This window comes from Hyla sarda, chromosome 1 (genome assembly GCF_029499605.1).
Source record: "Hyla sarda isolate aHylSar1 chromosome 1, aHylSar1.hap1, whole genome shotgun sequence".
NCBI lineage: Eukaryota > Metazoa > Chordata > Amphibia > Anura > Hylidae > Hyla > Hyla sarda.
This window is the reverse complement of record NC_079189.1, coordinates 484087323-484111500: the sequence shown is the minus strand read 5'-3', so window position 1 is coordinate 484111500 and position 24178 is coordinate 484087323. Positions and strand designations below refer to the sequence as shown.

At 36.8% G+C, this 24178-nt stretch overlaps 1 protein-coding gene across 4 annotated transcripts in view; it reads right to left on the bottom strand.

Annotated features, from left to right (window-relative positions):
- The window catches only part of ZNF608 (zinc finger protein 608), a 75068-nt gene extending 52466 nt beyond the window's left edge, over positions 1-22602 (bottom strand). For 2 of the 4 annotated variants that reach the window (XM_056537335.1, XM_056537334.1), the window contains exons 1-2: positions 20458-20988; positions 18902-19994 (exon numbers count right to left, since the gene is read on the bottom strand). In XM_056537335.1, the coding sequence (XP_056393310.1) occupies positions 18902-19768 (867 nt within the window). In that variant the 5' untranslated portion in view covers positions 19769-19994; positions 20458-20988. Of the gene's footprint in view, positions 1-18901; positions 19995-20457; positions 20989-22583 lie in introns of those variants that run through there. The other 2 variants (XM_056537333.1, XM_056537332.1) reach the window with 2 other exon arrangements.
- Between the last annotated feature and the right edge of the window lie 1576 nt (positions 22603-24178).

Genomic DNA, 24178 nt, shown 5'->3' with positions numbered 1-24178 from the left:
GTTGCTTGTAACATAAATTAATGTTAATTCATGTTACAGCATAAAAGTGTACCAATACAAAGCAAATAGCTAATTCATAATAAGATATTCCTGTTGTGCCTGTGATGATGATAAGGTGGCTGCTGGAAAGGGATCTGTAGATAGGGAAGACAATAGGAGATCAGCTTTCTCTCTCTTGTAGAATGACCTCTGCCCAGGTTATAAAGAAGGCCTACAAACATGTCCCATACAAAGAATAGGGCCTGGAGATGTTCATTATGTCTACATTCAAGGGGCTTTCCGTAAAGCATTTCTCTAAATGATGTTCAAAACAAATCAATCAAGATGGCTTTCTTACAATAATGTACTAAAAATAAAAAAAATAGCAATCAGAAATTAGAAACAGAGTAGAAAAAAAAGACATGTTTCTGTACCTGACTCTAATGATAAAAAAAAAAAGAACAAAAAAAAAAAACTAGGTGACACATTCACTTTTAATGAGCCACAAAATATAGGATGATCAATTGGAGTTACCTTCACCATTTCTATCTTCTTATCACTGTGTAAATATTCTCAGTCTTTCACTTGTGTATGCTCTACATGTTTTGAAACAGGGTAAAAGAAGACATACACTTTAGATAGTTGATGACCGAACACTCATTCAGCCAACAAATACTCTTTTCAACCTTCCCATACACTTGTATGCTTGGCTGAGCATTCATGTGTTTTCAATGGGAAGAAGGGAATAAACTACTGCCAGACACCCTTTGCACCACTTATCTCCCATGAGAACAAAAGGATCAAGCTTGTTGAAATTGAATATGCTAGGTTCCTCTTTCCACCATGATCTACTATAACAGGAGGGTCATAAAACCTCAATTCACATTAGATAGTTGGCTAGGTCCAACCAACTGGGTTCACTCAACTTTCATCTAATGTGGTTTGCCACTTTAAACATTAAAACTCCATATATATTAGTGAAAAGTCAACAGAACCTGATTTTTTAGAGTTGACCGACTGAACATGTAATGTGTATGGGGGCCTTTCATTGCTTCCAAGTATGAGCATCTTTATTACCAATAAACTTATTAAAAACAATGTGGATTACAAGGGGCAACTAGATATGAGTTTCATTGTGAATCTACTGCCTATGTTTTTTATGCTCCTTTTTTTTAGACATTTTACTTTATTTCTTACTAAATTAATTTGTTCTAGCCATATTATCATGTGTTAAATCACAATATTATATGTTTCTGATTTTCATTGAGTTCTATTATTAATCTGGATATCAAGGACTGTTTTTTTTTTGGTTTTTTTTACAAGCCATCCAAAAGTTCCATACCATTCTATTTAGCAAGAGTTGGACACTAGATCTTCTTTTACTAGTCACTAATTCTAGAGTATCAGAGTATTATGTATACAAAGAGTTAGATAAAGAGATAAAAGGTTGTAGGGAAAACAGTTACATACCAGTGAATATCTTTGGAGGAATACAAGTTGTTATCTTAACCACTTCTTTATCTATTGAACCATATAAAATGTAAAATATCCTAAAGTAGACTCCTGAGCAGTAAAGATGTGTCAGTGACTTGCAGAGGTCAGATAGGATATATAGCTTTCATATGGTAAAACAGGAAAAACTATGAAAACTAGCAGAACCAATGCATGTGACACATGAAAGATCAAGTAATTAACTGGCAGGAACATTACAAGCCATTGAAGGAATTATGGTTTAAAAGACATGTGGAACAAACTGTTCCTAAGCCACATATTTGTCAGGGGATATGCTAATTATTTTATCACACAAGCTGGAAGGAGAAAAGGTAGAACACATCATATTGGTCTCCTGAAGATTATAAAAAATACTGGTGATTCAAAATGACAGAATCATGAGATGCCTCTGGCTTTCAGCTTTTTTCCTAAATATACAATTTGTTAAGCAAAAAAAAAAAAAAAAGGGCATTTGGAGAAAAGTTAAGAAAGAAAAGCTGAATGCAAGATGCTCTAGTTTATGAAGTATGATTTATAAGCAGCAGAGATTTAGCTGTAGGATAAAATTGCTGTCTAATTATGAGTAGTCAGACAACAGCTACGTGAACATATCAATTATGGACCACAGCCAAAAGCCCTTGAGATCCTGGAAATTAGCTTCCAATACTCTGTTTTACAAGCTTGAATCATAAAGAATATTAATAAAAAAGGGAGCTTAAAACTTGCCATAGTATTTCAAGCACTGAAACAAGGAATCCACCCTATTCCTAAAATAGTTCTAAGAAACCCCTACCAGTATTTGACATTGGAGAGTTTGGGGAAATATTAAATATTTTAAATTGAACTGAGTAAATTGAGTAAACAAACATAACCAAACCACCTTATTTGAGTACCCCTCTGTGATTCTGGGAAAAGGCACATTTACACAATGAAAATAGTCTCAGAACATTGTAGTGCCATAGCCCACCAATTTACCACTCCTGCAGACATGCTTTCTAAAGATAAGGCACTTAAAAAATTAAGAAGAAAGAAGAAGAAAAAGAAAGAAGAGAAGAAGAAGACGAAAGAAGAAGAAGAAGGAAGAAGAAGAAAAAGAAAAGAAAAAGGCCCATACACATTAGACTAAAGTCGGTCAAACCCACTTCCTTAGGTGGGTTTGGACAACTGTCAAAAAGTATGGTGACCTCCTAACTCTCCTCCAACAGGTGATATTAATAGAGGAAAAGATTGGTTATGTTGGAGTTTCACCACCTGACACTATTGATCTAGGGGGAGGGGATAAGCCACCAGAGCTGTCTTGCTGTGGACTAAGCCTTCCATTTCTATGTAAAACATATGGAAGTTCAGCCATGAGGTTGAGATAGAAAATTGTTGGCCAAAAAAATTACAGTTCTTCCAACAGTTATAAAATACATGGCCACTAGACATGTGCAAAATGTAAAAATGTAGTTCTTTTCATTTAGTTTAGTCAAGTTAGGTGCATTTTGTTTGTTCCATTGTTTTCTTTTCTTTTTTTTTTTTACCTCATTCATTCATTCATTAAGTTTAGTTTCTTTATGATAAGCACATATTTTGTTTTGTCATTTTTTTACCTCATTTATTATGGATTGATGAAAAATAAATGAAAAGTCAATTTCTTAAAAAACGAATTGAACATGTCTTATGACCACCTTTAAAATACTCAATGAAAGAAAAACAAAATATATCTGATCCCAGTAAACTAAATCCACTCCCCTCCTTATGATGATATGTTAGATTCCCATCATGGTGTACATGACAGCACTAAAGAACAGTGCTGACCCAATGAATCCCCTGAAATATACAATAAGATTATAATATGTATTCTCTGCATGTTACTTCTCATAACCATAAAAAAGATTGAATTTCCCAAAAACATGTATTTCAACCTCTAAGCCAATAAAGGATGGTAGCATTTGTCTTCAGAGAACAAAAGATATCTTAAGCTTTAAAGGGGTGTGCAACTGGAAAGCATTTTTTTAAATCAACTGGTGCCAGAAAGTTAAACATATTTGTAAATTACTTCTATTTAAAAATCTTAACCCTTCCAGTACATATCAGCTGTTTTATGTTCCATAGAAAGTTCTTGTCTTTTTGAATTTCCTTTCTGTCTTACCACAGTGCTCTCTACTGATACTTCTGTCCCTTTTAGGAACTGTCCAGAGCAGGAGAGGTTTGCTATGGGGATTTGCTCCTTTCCTGGAAAGTTCCTAAAATGGACAGAGGTGTCAGCAGAGAGCACTGTGGTCAGACAGAAAGGAAATTCCAAAAGAAAAGAATTTCCTCTGGAACATACAGCAGCTGATAAGTACTGAAAGTGTTAAGATTTTTAAATAGAAGTAATTTATAAATCTGTTTAACTTCCTGGAACCAGTTGATAAATAAATAAAAAATGTTTTCCAGTGGGGTACCCCTTTAAAGTTTACTTTGCCATAGACACAAGGTAAATAAACAAATATGACACATCCTGTTACTCAACATTTTGTCAAAAGTTTTATTTTGTTACTCAGCCAAAGCTGAACATTGACCCTTTTTCTCTGCTATATTTGCCCTTCTTTGGGAACAGACAAGATTGCAGGAGTCAGAGAGACTATTGTGCTGGTGCAAATTCACAAGCATTCCTTTTTATTGCTTTTCTTGTTTTAGTTCAATTCAGACAGTTAAAGGAGGCAAGTTACCCTGCCAATAACTAAAGTGCAATTGCTGGGAGTAACCAGGGCTTATCTGGTTCCAGTCAGACAGCATAAACAAACCAGCACATTTCCCTACCCCCAACCCCTTTGTTATTTTAAGAGACACAGAAGGCTTAGAAGTAGTGTCCTCACTATTCATTACCCTACCTCTCTCGTGCAAAGAAGGCACAGTACCACAACAGTGACAAAATCTATAGCCAGACATTCATTTCCTGTAGCTCAGCACTTATTCTTAACTCCTTTGTCCATAGCAGTTGGCTACCAACTAGATCCTAATCTGTAAACAAATGATTTACTCTACAATTAAACTATTCATTTTTTTTTTCATCTCTTCTTGGAGGTGGTTGGCGACTCTCCAATCTGAAGGCTCATAGGTTTTTCTATTATTTAGCACTCATGACGGTTAAAAGGCAATAAGCTCATTTAGAGTTTATAAAACTGTAAGCTGTCAACAAAAGCATTAATGCTTCTCAGAAGCTCCGTGGCTTTTCCATACAGAATTAATAATGTAAAAAAAAATATATGTACTTTGCACCGTTGAAGTGCTGAGAGTTGCTCTGTCAATTATTGCAAATTGGAAAACAGACAATCTGCCTGAACTGTAAAAAAATCTATCTGTTATTATTTCCAGAAAGAAAGCAATGACACTCTAGAAGTAGGGAAATGACAGGGAAGAAATGGCCTTATTTTGAATAATATTCATTTTACTATGCAAAAGAGAGGCACAATATACAAATAATAAGCAATATATCATTGTAGTTACCAGAAGGACTTTTACATGTCCTGACAATGTAAAATAGAATTAATGTTGGTCACTAGTTATGTTTATAACTTTGTAAAAAGGTTTATTTACCGCAAGCAGTTGTCACAATATCATCTTTTGCTGTTTAACATCTTTTTGTAAGCCATTAGTTGTATCACATCTGCAAGACTGTTATTTTGTTCTTGTACTGAAAGCAGTAAAACTTTGACTGGATCATGTCACTTACAAGGCCAACTATCCTTATGAGCTCATATTGTTTCCATTTGAACAAAATATGCTCTACATAAATAGAGTCTTCTGTGTAAAAATATATCTTCTTTTTCCAAAAACAACATTATACTTGTCAATTGACTGTGAATGAAGTTAAGCTGCAATGCTATCATAGCCCAAGGTCAAAAATGGCAAATCCAATCTCAAATAACTAATTAAATTACTGAAATTTCCTCTACTGTTATTGATTTAGAAAAAAGTTAGGATCGACTCTGTTAGCATTATGAAGCTCAATCGTGAGATGATCTCAATTTAAGTGCATTTACATTGCTATATAGAGGATAAGGTCGAAAAAAGATAATCAAGTTCAACCTATAGCCCTACTGTGTTGATCCAGAGGAAGGCAAAAGAGAAAACATAACTTTATGAGGCAGATGCCAATTGTCCTGTACTAGGGAGAAAAAAAAAATTCTCACTCCATTTCATTTATCAGAATAAATGAATGTGACACCTTTACAAATCCAGTACCCCTAACCTGTAATATTATAGTTTTCAAGAACGGGGCGGGGGAATCCAGGCCTCTCTTTAACTAGTTCAATTAGTCAACAATAATAACATCTTGTGGCAGAGAGTTCTATAGACTCACTGGTCTCACTATAAATAATCTGCATCCTCATCATAATGGTGAAATCTTTTCTCTACACAAGTAATGAATATAGGGATAGGTATAAAAAGACCACCTAAAGGTCTATAGTGTCCATTCATATTCCCAACTCCCTGTCCAAAGGATAGGGTTAACAAACAGGTCAGTGGAAATCGATGGGGATCCCATAGATGGTTCCCACTCAGTATGCTATCCCCTCCCATGGATATGGCATATACTTTGGAATTGGGAAACCCCATTTAGAGTTTTCATCTTACCTTCATATTTTTAAAATTTTTGTTATTACACAGGACTTGTGCTTTGCACCCTTATCTTTTTCTCTCATGTTACAGTACGGTACCAGTAATCCACTACTAGCGACATTTAGCACTCAGCTTTACAGTACTATATCCTAAACCAAGAGGATAACACTTGCATATTAACACTGATAACCCCTGTTCTCACCAGACTTTGTTTAGAAGGACAAGTCTTGACTTGGCCAACTTGGGGTAACTACAGTAAATACAGCATAGGAGGATTTACACTTGTCACAGTCAGAATAAACAGTTTTTATGGTGGTCAAAGTAAACATTCAAGGTCTATCAGCCAACAAGACTTAGGTTACAAGATACACAAACAGGTATCAAAGGGGTTTATCCATTCTCAAATCTCTTAAAACAATTAGTAGACACGATCCATTACTCTTGGTAACAGTGGTAAATTTGACTGCTATCTGTGGCATTGTCTACCTTTTTATAATACACTTTACTTGGTGACAATATTGTGATACCTGAAGGTTATATAAATATCTATATTGAACATAAGATACAGTAGGGGATGGTTGAAAAGGGTTTAACTAAATGTGGAGGACATAGAAAGCCTCCAACTTTGCTATCTTCAATGCATGCTGTTGGCATGGGAATGACAAATTGCCATAGCTTCTTCCCAGCCTTTTTTTTCCACACAACAAATCATTTTCTGCTGCTAGCATACTAATAGGCAAATAGCATAACACTTCATATTGTTATGTTAAAATTGGAGGGACGGTGTTAACATTTAATGGACTTCACCCACACTGATCCAACACTCATTTCATTGTGAACTTTCTATAGATATTCATTCCCTAGTCAAGTAATTCTTGGAATACCAATCTTCAGTATGCAACTTAAGCCCTACATTTGTATTAGAAACAATCCACACCACATGCTATATACCAGCTCTTACATGCTCATATAATTGTGTTGGCCAACAGAAAACACTCCTATATGTAATGATTTGGGCAATGTGTACATAGATATGATAAGCCATAACAATACTAAAGTGTAAAGCTATTCTATAGACATTTTTGTATATTATAGTTATTTTAAATCTTAAAAAAAAAAAAATATATATATATATATATATATATATATATATATATATATATATATAATATAAACTTCCATTGATTGAAAGCCTCCAAAATATCAATAATCTCAAGTATACACTTGAGAGATTTTATACCTTCTGAAGATGTCCCCATAACACTGGGGCAATAACACTAAATAATCCCTTTTTCTAAAAGAATCCTTTAGATTCCGTAATGCTGCTCAATGATATGTATTTAAATTATTTATGAATGATACAGTTTAATTAAAATAGGGATTGGAAGGCTGGATCAGTACAAAATCATCTTAAGTCTTGTCAGCATGCAAGAGCAGATGCAACACCAAGGAAGGAAGCCATAAAAAGGAAGCATAAAAAAATAACATGAAAATGATTGTTTTCTATGGAAAAAAAAAATCTGATTAAAAAAAATCCCCAAATCCACACTGTTATTATTTCTTACTCGATGTGTGCACACTACAGTCAAAATGTGGAAATTTCAGTCACATTTTGCAACTAATTGGAAGCAGATTAGAATTCTGCCTAGGGGGAATGTTGTCAAACTAGGAGCTGGAGCAAATGAAGAAAGAGGTGAAAGTATTGTGAAGAGCTGACAGATTTACAGTGCTCAAGGCAATAAACGGGTACTAGATGAAAATGAATATGCTTTACTGTAATGCATTCAGTTCTGTCAGTCACATCTGAGCAGTAACAGCATACAACTAGGAAACAATGACTTTTAGCTTATTTTAAAAAAAGACTTTGACCCGCATGTTAAGTAAAATAAATGGTAATTTAAAACTGTGTAAGCTTAAGACAAACCAGAGAAACAAAATATTATGTAGTGCAATGTGTGAGTTTAATGGGCAAAAATCTCCAGTGCAAGGCACAATGGAAATGGGTGGGCATGATGAAAATTTACAGGAGTCATTTCATACAAATGTATCTAGATCAAATTACAGATAACAGAACCACTAAATAAGACCCATCCCTGCTACAGTTTCAATGAATGTGCTAAATGTACAGCCGGCGTGCTGAAAATAATATAACAAAGACAAAAACAACAATAAGGATGTCATTGCATTTGTCCTTGAGAAATGCCTTATAGAACATGCAAGAGCAATGATCCCCAACTAATGGTCTGCAAGCTTCACTCTTCTGATGCTTATTTGAGAATGACCTCCCTTCCATTACTCTGAATGCGATTGTTTCAGCTGTGTTCAGAGAAGGAAAGAAGCAGAATAATAATGGCTCAATGTAATGCCCTAAATGCTATTACCTAATTATCATTTAGGTTCCTGCCCGCTCTCAACATGATTGCTTCCAAGCAGGAAGTATCATGGCTAATTGGGTGGTCCATGACTACAACAAATTAGTCTAACTAAACCGCACTCTGTGTGTTTGACTACGGCCAATGAGGTTAAGTTATAAAGTGGAGACGGAAGAAGAAACTGTCAGTTTAGAACACAAGTCTAAAAGATCACAGGACATTTCAATTAATGAGCACAAACATACAAAAATTCTGTAATCCTCAGGATTGCCTCCACTAAACAAGGAAAATATGTCAAGAGCAGATGTGAGGAAATACACAAAGAAATACTAGTTTTTGGATGATCTTCAAAATAATGATCATTTGTAGTGACAAACTGTTCATGTGTAAACTTTTGTTTTACTGACATGGAAATCCATTGGACATGTTGTACTACAAAATACAGGTATTACTATTAGGTTGTTGATGTTGTTTTTGTTATTATTAATTTTATTATCATCCTTTATGAGACAATGTTTATAGCTGAGATAATGTCTGTTATTACACCTTGCCTGGAGCCATGAGCACATGATCATTTGTCAGCTGATTGTATAGAAACATAGAATGTATCGGCAGACAAGAACCATTTGGCCCATCTAGTCAGCCCAATAATCTGAATACTATCAATAGTCCCTGGCCCTATCTTATATGAAAGATAGCCTTATGCCGTGCATGCCAAAACTCTTTCACCGTATTTGAAGCCACCACTTCTACATCATTTTAGCAATTTAAAAATTCTTGTTTAGCAGCCGCACATCCTCAAGGGTGTTTATCCAACAAATGATTGAAGTAAAGGCAGCAGTGATTGTTCAAGCAGACCTCCCTGTTAAGGCCCTTTAATCGAATGCCAATCAAATAGGTCCATCTAAATGAGTCCCCAATTGCATATGCTTAGTCTCACATTTTGTAATCACTAATCACTAATGAGTTGCAATAAAATTGGCCTTACAAATTGATACATCAATAAATCCACTAAAGGGACCATTGGAACTTGTAGGTACAACATTAAATAAACAATATACAACTGTACATTTTGTGATATAATTGAATATGGATAAATTGGGACAACCATTTCTACCAACTACACCAAGTATTGTAAGTCTACAAAATTGCATTCACTAATACAACTAGCACACAATGAACATTGCAAATGTTTAATGGAAAATAATGCCTTTAAAAAGGGTCTATGGTTAAACTGTTGACCATTATATCTTTTGCTTTTCTTCAGACACAGACAATAATCCAGTGATGTCATTGCTATTTTGCTTCCAGCATCTATGGAGTCAGTCTGTACCCACAGAGGCTAGAATATATGGTATATATTTTCATTTTAAGTACCACTAACTGTTCAAATGAGAGTTTAGTAAACAAATGTAGGGCTATCCTTTAAAAAGTACAAAAAGTGCTCTTTCATTTCCATTATAAATGCTGTTGGCATGAAAAAGAATCCCATGCTGAACACACAACAAGAAAAGTACTGCAACGCTGCAGTTATAAGGTTATAATAAAGCCCAGATTGGATAGAATTATCCATGTAGTGTGGTGAACCACACACAAACAAACAGCTCTGTATGAAGAATGAGAACCGTAAGGCCAATCCCTTCCAATTCAAACATCATTATTGCTATTTAACATGAGCCATCAAAATTACCCAGCCAGAAAGAGGGGAGAGGAAATCCAAAAATAATTTGGTCTGCCGGAATATTTTGAAAATTGAAACTGCAGGTTGTTAAATTAAACTCACTACTTACTTAACCCTTTTATAATGTCCCCTATAAAAGTCATCTTGGAGGGTTAAAGTTCATTGTTGTTAGAAACTGATAATTCCTACTACAAATGTGTTTCCATAGCTAGAGCATTAACAACCTGTGGAAATGTCATAATGTTTACAGAATCTGCGCTTTCATATACCAAAGACTGATATTTCCCTGCATGCCTGCCCCTTTTTGAGAGTATAAATATTACATCTGTATTCTAAGTTTAGGCTTGAAGCGAAAGTGGTTTCAAAAGGTTTTGAAATGATTTTCTTTGATGGGAAGCTATTTGATGGTTGAAAGGACGTTTTTCAGAAAGTAACCTGGAGAACATTATGAAAGGTTAGTGTGATGAAATCATACCCTGTATGATATTCATTAAAACAGTTTTCAGTGCATTAAATAAAAGGTTCAGCTGTAGTAATGTACATCAGTTACTTTTCAGCGTTTTGTATTGTTTACCTAATTAGTTTCCTCCTGTTTATTTTAACAGCATTTGTACCTACAAAAAATTGTTTTTGGTAAGTAGATGAGTAAATTGCTTTAGCAGCGGTTTAGAGGGCTGTGTACATCCATCAACCCCTGTCACATGCTCAACTAGGACATTTTTAGCTAATAGAGATGGGGACCCAACTGCAGACTACCATGTAGTAGTGGAGATGTGTGAACAGCACAGCTTTTTGCCCTAGGAGGTTATAAGACTCAGAATTAAATCAATAGCGGCCTATGCATTTTAATAGAAGCCCTGCCGTGCTTCATTTCTTTTGCAGTAGTACTCTAAGGGAAATGCTTTCCTGTAGTTAGCCACTGATCATGGTGGCTTTTAGTCTTCACTCCCACCCGCTATCATATTTCTTCAGCATGACCCGTTTACAGTTTTTCCATACAACGGTAAAAGGAAACATAGTTGTTTCTATAAGTTTTAGTGTTGTACTGAGTGTTCATATAATTAAAGGGGTATTAGACACAAAGAAACAGTACAATACTAATCCTACATCCAAAAGATGCACAAGTAACTTTTTGTGTCACATGTTGCTCCCAATGTGCACCTTCTTAACACAGCATATGTTAGTGGAAGTTCAGCAGCATGGGGATAGCACAGTACTCATCACACATTGCTGACATCTATTCCAGGCTGTTCTTTTCTCTTAGGTGACAAGCTATAAACATTACATTTTGGACCAATAAGTGCTGAGAGATTATGTGGGAAACTACTGAATAACCCTATACTGAGGATTAATAAAACTTTCAACTGGAGTAAACTTTAGTATATACCCCTTTAAGACTGTATCAGCCAGATTTGATGTTTTTGGTAGACTGACAAAGGATCACTAGAACCAATTTTTTAATCCCCTCAAACCCTGACCCTGAGTATAGATCTTCAACTGTTCATACACATGTACGGAATGAATAGCCATAAACTAGCTATCAATGATCCAAATATAAGTTACTTATTGCCTCAATAAAGACTAAGCACACAGTAAACAAGCAAAACCTCTCTTCTACATTTTATAACCTGCCAGACAAATCACAATTATGAAATAACCATTTTATGGGGATTTTTTTTTTTTATAAAACTTAGTGATATCCAAAAATAACCAAGTGACTAAAGATGGAGGCAGATGAAAAGTTGATCCAAAGAATTTCATCATAAGATCCATGGTACTAAAAAGCATTTCATTACCATTCAATTTAAATTAATACAATATTCAATTAAAATGTTTATATTTTGTGTTTTTAGCTTCTACATATAAAAATTCTTTGGTAAACAATTAGGGAAATAATCCATGTTCCATGGTATAACAGACTCAACTCAACGGCCCAGTCTTATCAATCTGTCAGAGAATAGAAACGGTGATCTACCTACAGCAACCAATCACAGACCAGCTTTTATTTAACCAGACATGGTTAAACTTGGACTCCTGATCTGTGATTGGTTACTATGGACTAATCCAGTTTTTGTCTCTGTCAGAAAGATACATCTAGGCCTATGTTCCCAACTTAATGGGAAATATACTGAGATGATCACAGACTACTTTTATGTTGTGCTACATTATCTAGTACTTCAATAAGCTAAAACGCCGGCATGTATGTTCTCAATGAGGTCATACTGAGCCATTTCAAACATCTGTCACCTCTTATAGCTTTTACAGAAATGAAAAAAGGCCTTGGAAAAAGGCAAACAAATAAAAGAATCTATTGACACCATTCATTCAACATCTCAAATCTAGTTTCGATGAGAAATAAGACCTCACCATTTCCCCAAGCTGTTGTTTTCATCGTGTAACATGAGTGTTTATACCTGAATAGAAGCACAACGTGTATTCAAATGCAAAACATACCATTCCAATTACAGTGAGAACTAAGGTGTAATCAGCCTTCTTATCCTCTAAGTCATTCACAATACAAGAATGTACATTTACTACCCTTCTGGAGGTAAAGGTTCCTGCACATCAAGATAAATATTCTGCTCAAGGGTGGAATGTGTGCTTTTCTGTATGTTCATATGCCATGAATTTTATTGAAAATTATTGAAAGTAGGGATTAAAAACTGGCCAGTGTTAAGCCTTTCAATTCCAAAAATGTGCATGGATGTGTAGAAAGCAGTTTTGTAAAAATTGTGGTGGTACTGGGGGTGCAGCATTACAGGGGTTGGCATTATTTCTGTAGCGGCAAGGAGGTAGTAGATCCGCTGAGTCTGTGTGAATGATGGCTTGGACCATGTCAAGGAGCGGAGTCTAAGGTGCCACTGGTTTTCATCAGAGCTTGCCGCAAAGCGGGATGGACTTGCTGTGGCAGGCGGCACACAGGTCACTACACCTGGCACGACTCATCCACACAGGCTGCTGAGGAGAAAACATGGTACAGGAGGAATATGGCAACTCGTAGTCAGAATAGCAGATGGTCAGGGCTGGCAGCACGGTAGCGAGAACAGGGATGTAGGTCAGAAGGCAGGTGGCACAGGAGCAGGGTAAGGTCACGGAGCAGGTAGGTCAGGAATGCGGTAAGGCAAGACACAATAAATGCTTTCACTAGGGCACAGGGCACACAAAGATCTGGCAGGAGATAGAGGGAGGTGCACATACTTTTAGAAAAAGGACAGGTGCATACACTAATTAAGGGTGAACTGGCCCTTTAAATCTCAGAGCTCCGGTGCGTGTGCGCTCTAGGAGGCGGGGACACACATGCCAGTGGCATGAGAACACAGAGGAAACAGAAGAAGAGAAGAAGGAGGAGGTGAGTGACAACCCAACATTCACATGCGGGCACATCCCGCGATGCGAATCCCTGGCTCGCCGGAGGACAGAGGAAGAGAGCACTCACCGCCAGTGTGACCGGCCTATTTTAACAAACATAAGCATCCACATTTGCTAACCACATCTATCATTTATAAGATGAAGTTCTGCAATGTAGAAAAGCGGTGTGGCTATGGTGTTCATAGTCTACTGGTGGTTTTGCATCAATGACAAATACTAGTCAAATAAGATCAAGGAGATATATGCAAAAACTCTTTTCTAAGGATTTTAACCAAATGCTAAGCAGATAGTTTTTGCAACCATTAGAATTCCAAATGTTTATAATTTTTATAGATATCTAAAGAATTGTATCATTTAGTAACAAACTAATGTTTAAAATTAGTGAAACCTAGACACTTTTTTGGTTCATCAAATGGTATGGTAAACTATTCCAATGTTTTTTCTTCATTCTACATGATGGGGTCTTAGACTGCAATGTGTTCTGTGGAAGAATTGAGGTTAGAACATTGCTGGTCAGCAAATAACAAGTATGTAGACCTGCCCATCATTAATCAATATATAGGAAGAAAATCTGAATAATTGTTATATATGAAGCTCTCTAAATAATTGACTGAGACAGTGAAAATGTTTCCATGGAAAGTGACAGTGTATACCTGGAGCAGAGTCCAGGCAATAGTCTATTGACATTGACATATACAATATCAACAACATCAAATCACAACTCAAAGGAAATAAGGGATAGCATGAAAGCAGTGATCAACAATAAAATGTAATAGACAGGTTGGACTATAAATGGAATTGACTGAACAATACTGCTGTTCTTAGAGGCTGTGTTGACATCAACACATTCACTGTTTTAGCATAAGCATATCTACACCATGTATCAGACCTGTGCACACTGCTTTACACTTTTAAAGACACTGCTTTCCTATTATAACCATGTCAAAAGATCTGTGTTTTCCCTTTTGTTACAGCTATGACAAACCCTCCCTGCAGCTTCACCATTAACATGTCTGTTGCCTGTCAGACCACTCAAAGATAATGTCATTTATCTGAGGGTGGCACAAGACCAGTCATTAGCCTCAATAAAAGACCTCAAACAAAGGCCAGATAATGTTTTCCTTTTCAATGCTTGTATGCTGGCAGGTCACAGTTGTAATGGATGAATGACTAAAATTTAAGGCTAAACCTCCTCAACAGGGGGAGAGAAAAAAAGTGCGGAGACATAACATTTTTATTAGCTTATTTGCCACTTACCAGACCACAAAGCTAAAAACATTAATTTTCCCATTGAATAGTGGATTTGATGCCATACTATATACATACTGCTATTTGGAGGAGAATAAAATCACAAACAGATGAGACTATTCTGAAAAATCAATGAAGTGGGATGTTGTCCAATTCCATGAAATTCACTCATTGATGTGGTACACACTTTGTAATAGTAAAACTGTATGCAATATCACAAAAGAACCAAGGATATAATAAAACCCTTGTGTGGTTCAAGTCAGGGAGGTGGAAATTAAAAGCAGATGTGACTTTTTCTTATTGCTTTCTGCAGAGGAATATCTTTTTTTTTTGTTGTTTTACTAAAGCTAGATGTATTGTTATACAAATGTATCTGTGATGTAGACTGGAATTACTTCAGGTGCTTTACCTAAGAAAGTATATGAAATGCATCACATAGATTGGCATCACAGGGTTGCAGTTGGGGTAATTTTACCTATTCCTGGGCTATGAATACACATTTAGCATAATATATATAATTTGAGTGCTGCGGAAAATGTGTGCACTATATAAATATAGAGTTTAATGATAATAATAAATAGCACAACCACGCTATGTAAGTGTGGAACTAAGTCCAAGTGGTTAGCCAAGCTATTTCAGTAGCCAAGAATTGAGTTAGGTACCTCAATGATGAGGCCCCCAAACTGCACTGAGCAATGTCATCCTAGGGGTAAACCTCTAGCAGAATTTGTTTTGCTTTGTTACTTTAGTTCATTAGTGCTATGAGACATATAACCCAACTTTTCCTAACAAAAGAAGACACAAAAAAAAGTATAACAAGCCAATGACTCAAATGTATTATTTGATATGAAGAGCTTTGGCCGTGAGCTGATTTGCCAGCACTCAGATGCTGCATTATTAAATAGTATGATTAAGTAAAAACCCAGTAAGATCTTGAAGCGGGATTATTGTCAGGCACCCATATTTAGCAGTGCATTTAATTGCTAAATCGCTTATGTAGATTTAAGAAGTGGCTGCTGTGAAGCCTCAATAGACTTTGTATTTCAATTAGAGTCAGTGACCTTTTTGACCCAGTGTTTTAGTCAGGGGAGAGGGGGGGGGGGGGGAGGAGGTTACAGCATGTTATGTGCAAAACATTGAAGAACCAGCCACACCATAATGAAGGCCATCAATGTATTAATCAAGTTGGACTCTTGTAAAGAGTGATTTGGAGGCAGGGACATTGTGATATTGAGTCTTTCTACTAAAGGCATACTTGAGCCTTAAAAGGCATAATTTGATTTATAAAACCAACAAAAAAGAAAAAATGATGACATAAGATAAACAAAACACAACCTCAGATAGACTTTAATTCCCTATTGAACCATGCAACATAACTTATGATAAACATTGCTTTGGTCAATTGGATATATAGAATAACAAGTCCCATTGTTAATTCCTAGGGCACAAATCCATATCAAATACAATCAATTTTACAAAAGATTTTCTAAGGTTTTGAGTTACTTTTGAACCATGGGAAAAAAACATGTTTGATTTGCTTCCTTTATATAATCACGTAACCATTTGTGTTCTCTCATTATCATCTGACTCAATGAAAGAGAAGAGTGTGATAATTGTTACCCATAATTGGGAAACATATTAAAAGGGAAAGTGGATGTTTCTTACTCTACATATCTTTTGATCATAAAGCAGCTAAAAAAACACTCCCAAAGATAGACAATAAAAAAATAGTTTCATGTGATGTAAGCCTTGGACTGCCAACCAATCAATTATCCCAGCTCCAATGAGAGTCTTCATTTGTCACTTAGTCCAGAGCCGCATGTGTACCTTGTCTTTTTTATTGCCCACACATTTGAACATAATTCATTGTGCTTGAGAAGCTTCCTTTATTCCAATGATCCAGCCATTTTCAAGGCAAAACATCCATATGAATGTTTTGGCTGACCGCTTTATAAAGATTAACCATATTTTGGCTTACATGCTATCACTATAAAGGAATAAAGCTCTAATAGATCTATAGAACCTCCTCTTTAGAAGATCTTATATTTAAATCTATACAACCTCTGCTATAAAAGACCCTATTTCTAGATCTATATAACCTCTGATATAGATTTTTTAACTAGATCTATATAACCTCTGCTGTAGAAGATCTTGTATCTAGATCTATATAACCTCTGGTATAGAAGATATTTAATGTAGATCTATATAACATCTGCTATAGATGCTACAATACAATAACGATAGATGAAAAGAAAAACATTTCTCCCCATTTTAGTAGCAGTTGCTTGGACGATTCCTAATATTTCTGTAGAGCCAAGGCAACAGCAATAAGATATCACAAGAATCTGACTGGTTTAAAAGGAAATATTTGCTTGAGGCAGACCAGGAGGGGAAGGTGAGAAAGAATACAACATTGTGATGTAAAACATGATTTTACTCTTTCAATGCCAAAGAAAGCTTCAGAGATTGCCTAGTAATTGAATTCACTGCAGAGTTAATAACCAGAGCCATAAAAAACAAAACAATGGATAAAATATAATTCTCACACACATTTTATCTCTGAAAGAGCACTGTGAAAGGAATTATTAAGAGAAGCAGGGAAACCACAGCATGCTAATCTTTGTTGCCATGACAGCAGCCTTTGAGATTCTGAAATGTACAGATTGCCAGCTAAACAAAATTGTTGATTGTGAACATTTGGTTGGAAGATTAAAAGGCTAAAGGGGATATTAAAGGGCGGTACCTCCCACATTCCAAGAAGCCACTAAATCCAATCGAAAAGACCTGACTCCTTAACCAGTGCTATTATAATCACTGGATTAGGGCAATTTATCTGGACTGTTAAGGCTGATTAAGAAACTGCACATTACAGGGTATTGACAGGCAAAATACCTACAGTAAAAAAGGGCTAAGGCATAAACAAAGACCTACAAATGTATGCAATGCATAGATTGCTGCTGTAAAATGGGATTATCTTTCTGCTCCTCATTGTGGCACGCATACTGTCTGCTTCTAAAAACATCTCACAGAGTCAATTAGGTCTCTGATATTGTATATGTGACGGTTTTACATAAACATTGAAAATGTGACTAACGGTCTACAGATAACCGATGCTGTTGCATAAATCCCCCTTTTTTTTTTGTGTTTTTTTAATTTTATTTTTTAGAAAGAGTTGTTATGCTAATTGACTCTAATTAAAATGTAGGTTGTTAGATGCACTTTTTATGCAAGAGTTAAAACAAGTGGGTCGAACAATGAATACAGAATGCATAATCTTCACAGTACTTAATTCATGAAGGAAGGGGAAAAAAAGCGCACCACACACACCAGAGTTCACAGCCTGTAGAATGCGTTTGACCCTTAATTATCAATCAACAAAAGCACTAGTTCCCCAGAGAAACCTTACGCCCTCTGGATAACTGCTAGTAAATAACCTGCCTCAATGAGCAGCAAGAATAGCCATTCTCTATAACCAGTCCTAACATTTGATTTGCTCATGTGCTTTCAAGCTACTTAGCATTCACACAGTTCAAGACAGACTGGTTGAAATCAAAGGAGTGCCTGAAACAGTGCTGTCTTGCATTTCTTGAAATAGCTCTTTTGTTACATACTTAGAGGAAGAAAAAAAAATACTTAATTTTTTTTTCTCAGTGCAATCCTATCTAGTACAGCTCTGCCAATGCAAGAGGATACATGAGACACCTCCCCCACCCAATGGGCAAACAGAGCAGATTATTGTAACCATGTCATCTCTCACTGGTTGTTTATACTCTAGCCTGTTGTGCAAATAGAGCTGGCTGCTACAGGCAATAAGACTTATGGGGGAGGGGAGGAATAGTAGCTACATTAACACCAGATAGACACAGGAAACAAAACAATGGAGAAAAAAAATAACTTAACATATTAACTAAAAGCCAATGAATGTAAATAAGTTGAAGATGATTTGTCGACAGAAGGAAAAGGCTGGGACCCGTTTGCTAAACATTCAGATTTGCTCAATGTTTAAAGAAATGACAGAAAAAGGCAGAAAAGTCTAAAACATGAAAGGCTTGTCAGAAATGTTTCTTTATGTCTACAAGAGTGGGAAGGTAAAGAACTTAACACTGGAGTCTTATAACCACAAAAAAAAAAAAATATTAACAATACCGTCTTATAAATGTTTTTACTTTACCTTTTCTGTTTTTAACTTTTTGTTTCGCCTGTGGCCTTCTTCCTCTTCCTCTTCTTTTTTTCCTAGTACAGAGTTCCCCATTATCCCTGAATCAACTGTACTCTTAGCCAACTCCCCTGCAAGGCTATTGCCACAATGAAAAGGGCTGCCATTCCCAGGGGCCTTTCCACCTCCAAAACCATACAAATGCACAACTGCTTGGTTATTCACTCCAGTGTTGGAATTCCCAAGGTCATACAATTTATTACTGTTGTCCTTTCTAGACTTTCCAGAATCCTTATCCCTTTTTGAGCCCCTGGTGCTTTGGCTTTTACTTCCAGTTCTCTCCTCTTTGACATTTTTCCCACAAGTAGCATTTGCAGTAAGGCCAACTCCATTAGTACTATGGCCCAGTGCTGCATTCATGCCAGCTGAAGATGCCACCTCCCCAAGGCGTCCTGCTTCCTGCTGTCTTTTGCCAGTGCTACTGCTAATCTCAGGCATCCCATACAAAGATGCAGAAGGCAATGACTTATTAACATCCTTCGAAGTTTTACTCCTTTTCACTTTTGATTTGCTAGTCTCTTTGTGGTTGTTCCCTTGGGAGCTGGATGTTTGCTGAACTGAAGCAAATTTGAGGCTGTCAGCTAATGTAGAGGAGGTAGAGTTAACTGGTCCACTTGATGCCAAGCAATGTCCACTGTCCTTGGAAGCACAGCCACTATTTGTTGAGTTGCTCATCTCAAATTTCTGTCTGTCCTTTTCCAAATCTGCATCCAAATCGATAATTAAATTTCCCACACCAATTTCCCAGTCATCACCACTGTCATAGACATCAACTGCAGTTGGATCCACACCTTTCGCTACAGTAGAAGTGCTCACTGACATCCTGAAGATGAGACAGGTGGTATTACATTCCCATGAACTTGTTTGGGGGGAAAAGTGGACATTCGTCTATTTTTTTGAAATGCTGTCCAAATTTCTTAATGAATAAAAAAAAGATAAAAAAAATAAATAAATAAACAAATCCAAGTTATTCCAAGCAAAAAGTTAAGTCTTTTGTCCAATGTATTCCATTAACTGTCCAAATGTGACATGGGTTGATTTACAGCTCCTATGGGATAGTAAAGACAGTTAGGGTTACACAACCACCCATATAAACCTAAAGATTTACTGTTTTATACAAGATGAGTCATAACATTATCTTTTTTAAAGTTACTATTTACGCTTTAATGTTGTATTTAAAACATAGTTTCTTAAATATATATCAGTGTCCTTTCAATAAAAAAACATCAGTTTTCTTTTTTTAAAATGACATAGTGAGAGATATGAGGGGAGAATAAGCAAACTGCAATGTAGTAGAGCAGCAGAGAATGATTAGGTGTGTTACATATAGTATTACTGACTGCACAGGAAACAGATTAAGACATACACTTTAAGTGTTCTGCACCAAGGTGGCCACGGTGACCGCCAGTGAGGTTATGTTTGACAAAGATGAGTAAACGGTATATTTTACAAGCATAAACATCATGCTCAATACTGAAGTGTTAGTAAAAAAGAAGAGATAAATAACTTACCTTTTGCCATTTTATCTAGTTAATAAGGCCACCAAGATAGAATCCTACAACCCAGGGAAATCAAACCAAGGTTGATTCCTCATTTTGCTTAAGCACCATGAGTTCTCAAGGAGAAAACAAGTCATATATCCCGAGCAGAGGGTAACCATGTAATTCACAATATTCCTTGTTAGCATAAACATCAGAATCTTTCCACTTTATTCCTCTCTCTGCAGTCTTCCTTTCCTTTCAGTTTTACATCTGGGATTCACACTGAAGAAAAAAGCACAAGGAGGAATTGTTTCACACTTTCATCCATGAAAAAAATCCAAAAAATGGATAGAGGGGAAAAAAAGTTGGAGGGTTTATTTCATTGACACTACATGAATCACGTCTTTCCTTTAAACATAGATTTCACAGCCATCCTGATCAGTTAAGTAATGATCCCTATGAACAAACCTACAGGCGTCCGGTTGTAACAAGACAGAATGTGCTAACATCCAGATAAATTAGTGAAAGGGAGAGAGAGAGAGGGAGAGGAGAGGAGGGGGGGGGTGAAGAAAGAGAGAGAGGGAGAGAAAAAAGAGGGACTGAAACTCTGGTCTGGATTCTGCTCTGTGCTTTCTCAGGAAGTGGCATTTCCCACACCCTCCCCCAACCACTAGTTTTTCTGACAAATCTGCTTTCTTGAAAAACACATGAAGAGAAGGGGAGGGGGGCTGCTGCTTGGAACAGTGATGGATCTGTGATCTGATAAACCTATTATCAAAACATTTTTAAGTGTGATGCTCAATCTTCAGAGGGATGTGAACCTTATTCTCTGCACACTGTAATTTGTTTGTGCTGCTTCAGCAAGTCATTGTGGCATTTAACTGTTTCTGGTCAATATAGAGAGGCCAATGGCCATGCTCCCCACCTCGGTGACATTGCAGCTGGCTGGGTCCATGTCTCTGCATCAGGATCTGATGGTAGTCAGCAGCATTTGGTGTATTTTCGGTTAATCTGTTCGTTCATTCGGTGCCAGTGAAGTGATCTCTGTGCATGCTTAGTATTTTTAATTAGCTGACATTCCCAGTTAAAACGCTGTAATGAATTGTTGATAGATTGAAAGTCTAGAGTGGTTTGTTAGAAGAGGAAAGAGAGAGGGAGAGAGGGAGGGGGAAGGGCAGTTAGCAACAAGCAGCCATCTGAAAGCAGCTATTTTGTTGCAGCTCAAGCTTTTACATCACGTGAGGATCAAGAGCTCAATTGCTTGTCGTGACGTGAAAACACAAAATGGGTGACAGGCAATATCAGGAAAATGCTCATCTCGGTTTTAACACAAGCAAACCTCTTTAGGTTCTCCTGCTCTCCCTTCCTCCCCTGCCACAACTATTACTCATGAATGTGAAACAGTTCTCTCTGCAGCTGTACATCTGTGTCTCAAGGGAGAAAAAAAACTGACAACGTGCTATGGCTGCATGGAAAGGTTTTTTTTATCGCTTTTAATAGGGGCTAAGTATATACTTATTAATGGATAGACTATCTGTATTTTATAAAGCAGCACAGTACACAGAATGCTCTTACAGTAGATCAGTGCTGCCCTGTGAGGCTCAATATTAGAAGCCACACATTTCAGTTTAGTATTTGGTAAACAAAAGATTTAAATGCTATGTGTAATGTAAATAAAAAGCATTGGTCAGTGAAATGTTACTGCATATAGTCTCTCTATGTAGATTACATTACCGAATGGTGCAAATCTTACAGAAGCATCACGCACCTTTTCATTTGTGGATGTTCTTGGTGATAAAATAGGATTTTCAGAGTAGGTGTCTCCTCAGAAATGAATTGCATTGAACAATATAATTCAGGGTTAATGTCTTTAGAATAAATATAAGAGGTGGAAGGAAAAGTTGTATTCTTGCTGTTAGTGAGTGCAGTAGATACAATAAGACACACTTAAGGCTTTCTGTCTAGTGGATAGAATCATATTCTGTTCAGGTCTATATTAGTGGTGTGGAGATGGTTTCCAGGGTAATGTGTGGATGGATGAGGAGCTGCACACTCGCCCTTTCATTCCTCTGATCTAGGACAAACAGCTTCCCAGTTATTTTGCTGGACAAGTCAACAGTTCAGTATGACACAGCGTTTCACACACGTGTACTTACGATCTGAATAGGATCAAGATGACCTTTGCTTCTAATTGCATCAATGTTTTATGCTGCTGCCGCCGAGAGCTTATTATACATGTCTACTGTGCTCATGATCCCTTCTGTTTGTACATTACAGAGAGCTATTTCTTCGTAATGATCACTAGGCGAGCAGCAGAACTGGGGGGGGAAATTCACAACTGGAAAAGAGAGAAGAGAATTGAGCAGTGTCTCTACCTGAAAGGACTTTTCTTTGTTCCTAATGCCCTTTCTGGTAGGACCAATCAGAGTTGAGCATTTGTGGAACTCGGCCTGCTGATTGGCTGCGTTCTTCTTCAGCCACAGTGAGGGGGAGGCATAGGAGAACATAGTGCTGTGTATACACTTCTAACAAACACTCATGTAAGAGGAGAAGCCAGTTACACGGCAGGCTGCAGAAAAAATTACCCTAGCAATAAACACATGTTCCTAACTGAATTATGAGCAGTGTGAAATGCAAACCTGCGCGGCACAAAGGGACTGTCTGTCACAATACGGCTCTGAGCACAGGCCTGGCTGGGGGAAAGGGAATGTGCCAGAAACAAATATGTAATTGCTGGGTATGGTTGCCAGTCAAACAAAACAAGTAGCTCATGCCTATTTAAAGGGTGAATTCACTATACATATGGATTTAAATATGTATTAAATGTTTATGTTATGGAATTTACTGAATACAGAACATTGATTTATTTATCACTGTGCCTCTGTGTTTGGTAATAACAGGGTCCACAGGGCCTATGGGCTTGTAGGATAAGGGTTTGGTGTGTTTCAACGCACTTGGTTCTCTTTTGGTTCTCGGTGTCTTTTAAACCAGATGTTGCAAAACTACCAATTTCCAGCATGCCTGGACAGCCAATGGCTGCAAGTTGTAGTTATGCAACACCTGAAGGGTCCGCAGGAGACCACTATTCTAAACAAACAAGTTTTCTGCTTTTTCACTTACAGTGGAACAGCAATCTTGCAGGCTGTAATCCCAAGAGAGGCATGAAAGCTTTACAGTTCTTTTGAAACAAGATGGCACTATTTCTTAATTGTTATAAAGAAAAAAAATTCAATGGTAGCAGAGGTATAACAGTGTTCCGATTACATTAGACCAGTGCTGTTCTCTTCAAAGTAGCTCCCTCTTTCCACAAGACCATACCCGGAGATAAGTTGTTTCCTTCAATCTTGAAGTAGAAAAAAATAGAACGGAAGGCACTCACTGCTAAATTTGCTCAAATTTATTTTGTTTGTGCAATAAAACACAGCGGTTGTTGCAGTGACAGTGGCTGTTTCACACCAGGTAGGTGTTTCATGCTTCCTTCAATTTGGTGACAAATATTTTCTATCAAACACAAATTCTAATGGAAATCTGTCATGCTAAACATGCTGGCAAAACTGAGAGCAGCATCTTATAGATATAATATATATATTTTTTTCTTTTATTAAAAATAATGGATTAAAAAAAGATCACTAGGGGTCCCTATATCATCTAGAACATAATCCTGACCAGCTAAACCATCATCTTTGTCCCAGCTGAAGCACAGGCATGGACAAAGTCCAGTAAGTGAGGGTGGGACTCCTCTGTGCTCACT